The 10,028-nt window shown below is 38.9% G+C and overlaps 1 protein-coding gene across 1 annotated transcript; it reads right to left on the bottom strand.

Annotated features, from left to right (window-relative positions):
• Nucleotides 1–4,226: 4,226 nt before the first annotated feature.
• On the bottom strand, nt 4,227–9,857 carry STARD4 (StAR-related lipid transfer (START) domain containing 4). Its single transcript, XM_010296672.1, has 5 exons — nt 9,746–9,857; nt 7,760–7,809; nt 6,285–6,411; nt 5,009–5,123; nt 4,227–4,453 (listed from the first exon to the last, which is right to left on the bottom strand). The coding sequence occupies exons 1-5, from the start codon at nt 9,848–9,850 to the stop codon at nt 4,227–4,229; spliced, it is 624 nt and encodes a 207-aa protein (XP_010294974.1). The 5' UTR covers nt 9,851–9,857.
• Between the last annotated feature and the right edge of the window lie 171 nt (nt 9,858–10,028).

Here is a 10,028-nt window from a genome sequence, read left to right as displayed (position 1 = left end):
TTAATATACCATTACTTTAACATGCTAAAAGGTAAGTAATACTAAGACAAAATAATAAAGTTCTTCCACAGCAATCATGGAGTCATAACAAAAAAACTATATATATTTTAGAATTTAGGCTTTGAAAAAATCCTATTTGTACAGTTTTCAAGAGATTTCAGTTTAGCAGAAATCCAAGTTGTGCACCTTCCTAGGCCTAGGTCAAGTTTCTAAGTAAAGATGGGCTTTTTGGTTTTTAAATTTAAGGAAACTAATTGATAGCATTAGAAATCACCATGCAGCTGAAGATGAACTACATCATAAGACATAACCCCCCCAAAAATAAGTGAATCTTGCATCTGCCTACGCAAGTACTGAAAAAGCTACATCATGAGTCTGTTGGAATCCATGTTTTATTTTATTCTTTAATTGCATACAAAATATAAATACAATTCTCTTAAGTGCTGAACACAGTTAAAACCACTGTTAAGATACACTGATTTTGACTTTCTGTTTCACATTTATAAATTCATCAAATTTGAGATCGGGGCTTCTGCTGTTCCCAGAATATCTATCCGAAGTACTGGTCCACCTCCCAGCAGGCCGTGGTAGAGTACATTGGACTGCCCCCAAACTGAACTTAGCCCATTCTCTATCTATCTTCCGCATACGTAAAATAAAAAGCACAACTACAGGCAAGGTCCATGCTGGAGGTTTCAGATGAAGAACAGAAGCCAAATATGAAAATTTTCATATCTTTAGCCACCTTTTCCATCCACACACAGAGCAGAGTGTGTAAAGTGCCAAAGATTAGACTGTCATATGGCCTAAACCCCTGAAAAACTAAGTTTAAAAAAAAAATCAAACTAGCAATATAAAAATAATTTTCACGTGTCTATTTATATGCCATTCCCCTAGCAAAACCTGGTCTCTGCTATTCTTGGACACTTCATTCAGAAGTTGCCTTCACATAACTATATTCCAGCTTAACTGAAACTCTCTTAAACTCAAGTACTGGCAAATCTCATAAACTTGCAGAAATTCTGCTGCTGTGAGGTAACAAAAATCTATACTAGGTAATTTACTTTGTCTCCCACTACCTCCTAACCAGAAAAACATGGGCTCCTGCACTCTGCCTTTTCATCTGCTTTCCTGGCTGTAACGTCTTGGCTTCATCGAGGTTGCCCACTAACTTAGGAGGAAAACAATGCCATAGTGGGAAAAGAGATTCTGATCAGACAAGTGCTTTATTTTGTGGCTTTCTTGGTTCTGAATGTATTCTGGTTAAGGAATAGCTCTGCTTCAAGATCTAACACTCCTCTTATCCTTAGCTATTTAAAAATAAGGTTTGGTTTCAAATAAATAGAACACACGATGAAACTGGACATCTTTCTTCTAGTTCTGTATTAGTCTATAGTTGAACTGCTTGGAATAATGACTGTAGAGGTATCAGCTATGCATTGCTTAAGCAGCACAATCAGCATACATTGTCAATCATTGCACTCCTAAATCAGAAACATTTTTAGAAGTGTGAGATTCCCCAAAATAAATCCTTACAATTTGTAGCATCTTCTGTGATTTCTCCTCATCTGAAAACCGGAGAATTGTACTATGTTCTTTTATTGATTAAAAAAAAAAAAAAGAAATCTGCCTCTGTTCTCTGTCTCCAATAGTCTCTACTCTGTTATTCACTTGAGTGTTCAGACTCATTGGCGGAAGCAATACATTGTGTCTGTTAAAACACACAAAGCTCGTTTAATCAGTGTTTAAGGAATAAATTACTATAATGCAAAATAGAAGACCTACTTTGCTTTCAGAAACTTTACTGTCACAAAATCTTTCCAATTCTAGGCCTGCTACTGAAAAAACTCTGTTGATAAAAAGGAAACCTGCATGGAGAAATTTTTAAATAAGCATCATCATACACTAGGAATTTTCTTCCATTTTAAACACACATCTTCTTTCTCCAACTGCTCTGTGCTTCATCAGTTGATCTTCACTGAACGCATAAAAAGCCATTTCACTCAACACTAAATAAGGGGAGATACTCTAGGAGTATTAGAGTCCTTATAACAGGTGTTTGGAACAGAGACCTCTTAATCTTTTCTGCAGTGCCTAGTGTGTACAAACATCATCCTCCAGGTGTCTTTTGACCCATTCCTCCAGCGCTGAAGTGCCTCTGTGTAGATTTAAACTGTGCTTTTTATGGAGCAATGGAATATTTTTCTCTATATACGTCTGTATTACAACCCCTCAATTAATCAGTCCCAGCAGTTTTATAAAAAGAAGACATGAATATGCAGACTCACTATGCATGTAATCTTTATAACTGGAAAGAATAAATAGGGTACACTTCACACAGCTTCCTCTATGATGACATGAGCACTCATCCCACTGAGTAGTATTGCTAGGGCTTTCATATTTGCCTCTGTACCAGCACTAGAAAGGAGTGGACGCTAGCATTTAGGAAAAAGGTTGTCTGCTGACACCGATTCCTTAAGTGTCCTTGGTGGTGAAAGATCATCTTGTGAACTTCCAGTATGGCAGGGGAAACAAGGAAGATAGAAAAGATGGGAAGAGTAACCAAAGAGTTTAAAGGGAGCTGCAGAATACACACAATACAAGAGGGAGTTGACATTTTCTGCCTATGAAGACACCAAAGGCTGTTTGGTGCCATTGTTTTTAAGTGTCTTAAACAGTACTAAATGCGTTAATACATGAAGCACATTGGAAAAGCCCTCACTGTATTTGGTGTCATGTTTTTTCTATCTCTCTGCTTGAGCAATGGGAAAGAAAAGTCATCACTGTTCAGAGTTCAGCTACAGTAGCCAGTGTCAAAAGAGCCAATATTGGAAGGGAACAATTTTCATCTGTTTTTTTTTTTATTTTTCTGAGAGTTAATTACCAGTCCTTGGATTGTATGTATACAATTGGTCCCAGAATATTAGGGCTCCAAGGTACTCTCCCTAACTACTACACAGCTAAACTTGCCTCTGCTAGCTCTGGTAAAGTATAGGGATAATTATAATCTCACCTGAGTAAATGACACATACCAACATTAAAAGCTTAATGTCAGGTTTTAAAGAGAATTCAGGTTCCTAGCAGCACAGAAGCCCCTGCTATACACCTGTCAGAATCACTGGGTGGCTAAATATTTGACCCTCTGTCCACCAGCAGATCTGAGCAACCCTGCAGCTTGAGTTTTGGCCTTCAGTTGCTCATGTTTTAAGATGCTAATTTCATTTATTGCAAAGATCAGTCTCAGGCTATTACCACAGAACACTCCAGTGTGCTGCACCAGCATCATGCCAGTCTGTGCTGTTGTGACTACACCAATGCCTATACGTAAATCAAGTTAGTGGTCCTTTCTGCTGCTTTAGTAATTCCAGGATTTTCAGTTAAGGAAGACAAACACCCCCCCACACACAATTACATGCAAATTTAAATAAAAAATTCTTTAGAAGTGCAGAGTATCACGGACGATCCATTAGAGGTCTGCTATTTTGACAACTGTGTGATTTAAAAGCCCACTAAAAACTATGGAAAGACACCTGATGACTTTTATGAGCTTTGGATCAGCTGTAAGGGCATTTCTTTATGCACTGAGACTGTTATATACAACAGTTAATTAAGTTACAGTTACAACATTGAAGAAATGCCAATAATGAATACTTATTTTTGCTAAGGAGCAAATAGCTTTCTTACGAATAGTATCATTTAACAACTTAGCTATGTAATATCTCTATGATAAATCAAAGCTTTTTTTAAAAAACAAATTACAGATGCACCTGTACAAACTAAATAAATCAAAAAATTTAAGCAAATATAAAAATATATATATTACAAAATTACATCTTCAGTGAGATGCCGCCTGTACAGTGTCCTGCACCCACAAAATCCTGAGCACTCCACTCTCAATACTATTGGTGAGAACTGAGTTCATGCTGCATTCTTCAAGCCCACACAGACGTCTTGTTTTCTACCAAGGAAGCCAGGGGTTTATAGACTCAGACTACTCCTCACACAGCTGCAGAGTGCTGAGCAAGAAACAGAATCTCGCATAGGAAAGTATGCTAAGTATCACATCAAAATGTACTTGGTAAAGTTGTTTGGATCCCTCAACATAAAGGTTCAGTTATCATTCAGGAACAATGTTACTCACTTCTTAACTCAGTAGCTAACTTATGCTAAGCTAAACAATATAAATTGATTGCAAGAAACGCATGGGCTTTTAAGTTACTCTTTGTCTATGTTTTCAGTGCCTTTTTGAGATCAGAGTAGAAATTGGTCAGGGTACTAGACATGGCAGTGTCTACTGCAGATTGTGGTAGCATCCCCCGCAGTTCAGTCTGAATATAGCCTGTCAAAAGACTGTGGCTAGGATAGTCCTTAAGAGGGACGCAGAACCAACCGCAAGGGTGATTGAATCCACGGACAAAGTTAGGTCTCACCTCTCCATAGTCTAGGCTTATACCTGTCAAGGAAAACAAACAAAAAAAGGGAAATTAATCTGAGAGGTAAAAAAATAAATGTACACTGAATTTAAAATGTACAAATTTCTGCTTGGGGAATTTAGTAGAAGTGACAGACATGCTTCAAGTTTCTGGGTACTTTCATACATGGAAGTTGCCTGCTCTTCATTCAAACTCCACAACAGACAAGCAGAGCTTGATAAGCAGAAATTCTGACATTAAAAAGACATTCCCCCCATTTACTAGTAAATCAAGAAAGTTGTTACTCCACCCAGTTTTTTGTAAGAGCTGAGTCAGAGCACTCAACTTGTCTCCACCACTCCTGTCCCACATTGTCATAAATGAAACTTGGCACACAGGGATGGCTCATGGGTAAACTAAGAACATGTATACTTCTTTAAATCTTTAAAATCTTAAAATACGTTTTAAATACTTGTGGGAGACCATTCTACATCACTTTTGAATGCTTACCACAGAACTAAACTTGATTTGGATCAAACATTAAGCCAAGCAGCTGTTGCAAAATAAGAATTAATCAGAGGTAAGCAGTGCCTTACCACATGTTAGAAGTCCATCTTCATAGTTTGTAGTGTAAGAGAAATCAACAAACTCCCTTGGTGCTATGATGTTCCAGAGCTGGCCAGCAGTGGTGTAGCGCATAACACAGCAGTTCTTATTGTGACAGAATAAGGAGGGTAAGAAAACAAAAGTATCTTAGTATGATGAACACAGGGAAATTTATGCTTGTAAGCAGCTAACCTTTTGGATACAGGTTGCAGCCTCTGTCAACTACGCTGTGCAAACAATGTCAGTGAGGTCTGAAGGGCTGTACCATCTAAATGCTGGAAGTTTGTAAGGCCTTGCAGTCTGCAACTGAGAACCTGCAGGGGCTGAGTATATCCAGCACCTTTAAACTATACTGACTAAAACTACAGAATTCTGTCATGCCTGGGAACAGAAAGCCATGTGGCTTTTATGTGGCTTAATCATTACTTAGCAAGTCTGAAAAAAAAATCAATAAATTACCAGAGGCTTCTCTCAGTATTAAGATGCTCTGTCAGGTACTTTTAATCCACCAAGTGAATAACAAAAGAGAATGCAAACAATTCTTCAAAAAAGGCTTTCTTATCAGACAATAGAGTTGGTATAGATTTTAGAGAATAAGCAAGAATACCTTGCTATATAAATCTTCCTTTAAAGCCAGAGCAAAAGACAACCCATGTTTAAGCCAGATGTTCACAGGGTTTTGAAATCATACTGAATGTCCCCAGTAACCAAAAGAAGGCTACCAGTTCTTCTGTAATCAGCTTCAAACCTACCTTTCTTTAGCAAGTCCTGCCTCTCAGTATGAACTATTTTGGCTTCCAGCACAAAGCCCTGCCACACACTGAAGTCAGCCTTTCAGGAAGAGGGAGAGGTTGCAGCTTCTATATGTGTGGATTATTAACACCCAGAGTTTAGTTTGTTGTGGAATGGAAGAAAGCAAGCTGTATGAAAAGGCCTTGGCATATAAAATATCACACTGTAACTCTCTATATATGAATTTTATCAGGGGCTACCAGAGATCCAGGTCCAAAAGAATTATGACTGACCAAGTTTTACTCCTTTATTTTTAGCATTGATGGAAAGATGAACTTCAACCTTCAGAATAGGACTGTGCAGTCAGAAAAACTCATCTGAAGTCACCCACCGCATGTGTGCACAATATCCCATATCCATGCAGAAAACGGGCAGAAAAATGTTAGTGTTTGTTGGAATGACTGCTCTGCTGTACTGTTAAATTCATGTATGCATCTATACACATTTCACTTAAGAATCTAAACAAATCTTCACCTCTTCAAACGTTTCCATGATGTCCATTGTAGTCATTAAGCTGTCCCAGTCTAGCCTATAAGGTCCAGGGCGAATATGATCCACTATTCTGTTAGTAACATCTTCCACCACTCCTTGAGCTTTGTAGCTACAGAAACATATGTTTACATTTAAAAGTGAGAAATTCTTTATACATATTCCATTAATTTGCAAAGGCATACTTACTATAATACCTCGATACCTGGAGTTATGGTCAGTGAACAATTGTATCAGAAAGGCAGTACAGAAAAAGACCTATGGGGTGCGTCTATTCTTCTCTGCAATAAATGTTATTCTGAGAAACTTCGTCCTTATGCTGCAATCACTATTTTGTAAATGGCAAACTCTTTCCTCAGATAAAAAACATCATGTTCATTTCTCTAACAACTTGTTAGAGAAGCAACAGAGTCCCCCTGGGACAAGTAATGCTAAAAGCAAAAAGAAAGGAGAGCAGGGATAAAATGGGAAAAACATTTTTCACAAACTAGAAATAGCAGTAGTAGAACAAAGCTAATGAGAAATTACATTATGCTTTGGTGGCATGTAAGAGTACCAAATACAATAATTTGGTATAAGACATTACAGAACATTCATTTGTTATCAGATACTTTTAGTAGACACCAGATCTTTTGTTTACTTGAGTTATTGGGCCTCCAGCTTCCGAAAGGGAAGAATCCACCAGAAGAATTATTTTCAAAATACTTCTTAGTCACTAAGCTGTTTCTTATTACTAGTAGGTACCTAGTCAAGCAACGGATTCATCTATTTACTTGCGCAGTTCACTCATATTCACTCATAATTACCTGGCTGCAGCCAGTCTCAGCTGTATACTCAGAAGTGGAGGACAGAGTGAACATGCCAGTGGCTTCTAGGTAGATACCTGGAAAGTTCTTCAAAGTGTCCTTTGTTTCACCATGTGTATACGCAGCCCTGGAGTTTTTATCTGCACACAGCAGTCACTGCCCTCTTGGCAGCAGTTCAAGTAACACAACCTGTTGATGCCAGTGTTCCCTTGGCCCTGCACAGTCATCAGCTTTTGCAGATTTAACAGGACTTAAATTCTTGTTGCAGTTGCATAGTCACTGTGGCAGTCCAAGCACTGTCTGGGTTTTCACCCAGTAACACTTTAGACCTACTGAACCTGGACTTGATTCTGTGGTTTGCAGACCATCTTTCTAAAAGGTCTGGGTATATGTTACGGCCCACTTCAGCCAATGGGACTTTTGTGGTGTGTTCCGCAATTTTCATTGTTTGTTGTTATGTTTTTTTAGCAATGCTAAAGCATCAAAGTATAATGCTAAAAAGAAATGGTACAGGCACGCTAGATGATCCACTTAGCTTCTCCTCTGGAGAATCTGTATAGCCGAGGGCTATAGAATCCAAAACCTTAATTTCTAAATTCTGCAAAACACATCTGTGGAACCTTAAAAATATATCTGCTCTGCAGACAAACTTACAGGTATCCGCTGAATTCCTCTGATGGTTTACGCCACACAGTTGCATCTTTCTGAAAGAAAAAGGAAGATATGACATTAACTGTCACTTACATACAATTGTAAAATGTCCAGAAAATGCTTCCATTTTTCTGAAGGAAAGTAAACGACTTTACCATCAACTATGGTTCACCCCACAGATCTCATTGACCTGGGCACTTTTGTACACTTTTCCTAAGAAAATAAGCAGATGTTTCAGGAATGTTTCCATCTGGAAAAGAATGTTTCCATTCTTTAAAAAAAATAAATCAGTCAATTGCATTTCTCAGTGCCAAATGCTAGAAGTCTGCACAGAAATAGGGCTTGGCAGCAGATCAAGCCAGTTTACTATGAAAACATATGGAATAATAAAGCCACATTACTAGGTAAAGCCTTTCAAGTAAAAGGCAACTGGAAAGCCATTACCTGGACACTATTCAGATAGAAAAGACCACACAACTTCTGCATGCACTCCTGTAGCACATCACCAAGAAGATGCATGCAGGAGGTGCTGACTGCAGCAGACAAAAAAGCTTAAGTTACCCTTCTCTCCTAGATGTCTGACTAGAAGTCTCTTGCAAGCAGTATATAATTTTAATGGTGATAGATAATAAAACTTAAAGATAGCCAGAGAAAATAAGGAAAACAGTATATTCTGATTTAAATGGAACCTCTGTACAAAATCTCTGAATTTCGGTGCTAAAGAGAGTACCATATGGCAGCTTTTTATTTGGAATCATGATTACATAAGCATAAAAGACTAAATCTCCTAAAGAGCAGTAGCATAGGTACTGCATCCAGAACTGTTTAAGATATTTAGGGGCAAAACACATCTCCCTGACAGGTAGCAAAAGCGCTAAATTACTTTTACATGGCACAGTATAGAAACACAAAGGAAGAAAGGGAAGGAAGGGAAGAAGCAAGGAAGGGAAGAAAGGGAAGAAGGAATGAAGTCCAACTGGAAATTTTACATGAGTAAAATCTGGGGAGTAATGTGATCTGAAACAGTGAGATTCAGGTAACTTCCTAAAAGAAAACAATAGAATAGTTATAAGACTTAGCATTTAGCAGAGCAGAGGTGACAGTGAATTTGTTACTTTTGCAAATAATCAAGTTACATTTGGAATACTTGACCCTCTCTTATCAATGTCTGCTCACAAAGGGGGGGAAAAAAAAACCAAGACCCACCCAAACCATCGTTACAAAACGGCAAAGATAGAAATTTACCACACTAGTCTTACCATGTTGCTACACCAAGATACCAAAATACAATTCTACCTCCTATGCAGGACAAGACTAAAAAGTATTCACCTACCCTAGAACTGATGTACCAGAAAAGTCTATTTAGCTTGATGAAGCAGGACTCAGAAAAGCCAAGCAGCTCAAAAGATGGGTATGGCAAACTGCTTGGAGAAAGCCAGAACTGCATTCTCTTTCATGGAAGAAAACATGATAATGTGGGGCAATGGAAACGTGAGGCAATATGAGAGAAAGAATTGAAAATTATCTCGCTTTTATTTAAGAGGAAGATATTTGGAAGCTGATGGGTTCACATGTTACAGACAAAAGAGATTCCAGAGGCCGGCAGAGCCTACGTGCAGGCTGTGGTTGGTTTGTTGAAAGTACAACTGAGCATCTTGCAATACTGCTAGTGCTAACAATATCTCACATTTTGCTTTAAGAAAAGCCAGTAGTCCTATACAGGTAGGATTCTTCTGTGAGATACTCCCCTGAAAATGAGTAGAAGAGGTGACAGAGTATGTCTGCACACAGGAAAAAACACGTTCTGTGATCTGAAGACGGACTATCCTAGAAGGGCGGTTTCACAGGGCCTCTCATGAAAGTCCTGCAAGAATTTCCCAACTGTTACACGTATACGGCATAATACGCTCTTTCCCGCCCACCAGTGACCTACAGCTTCCTTGAGAGAACAAACCGGGCCGCACGTATGACGCCGCCCAGACCACTCACAGTTTTCTTCGCAACCCGCCATTCGCTGTCTCCGATGCTGTGGTACTGAACCAGGGTGTTTCGCAGCTTCGTTGCCAAGGGTGCTGAATTTGGCAGGAGATCCATTTGCCTTCCTCCTGCGCGAAGATATCTATTACACAGACCCGCACATCAAAACAAGACACCGCATTAGGGACGTCAACAACAGCACGACCCATTGAGACCCACGCACTTTGAACAGGGAAAGCAGAAACTACCACCACCACCAGCCCCCGCACGCACAGACACAACACAGACACAGACA

The sequence above is a fragment of the Phaethon lepturus genome, unplaced genomic scaffold (assembly GCF_000687285.1).
Source record: "Phaethon lepturus isolate BGI_N335 unplaced genomic scaffold, ASM68728v1 scaffold25290, whole genome shotgun sequence".
Taxonomy (NCBI): domain Eukaryota; kingdom Metazoa; phylum Chordata; class Aves; order Phaethontiformes; family Phaethontidae; genus Phaethon; species Phaethon lepturus.
This window is presented reverse-complemented; position numbering and strand designations above follow the sequence as displayed.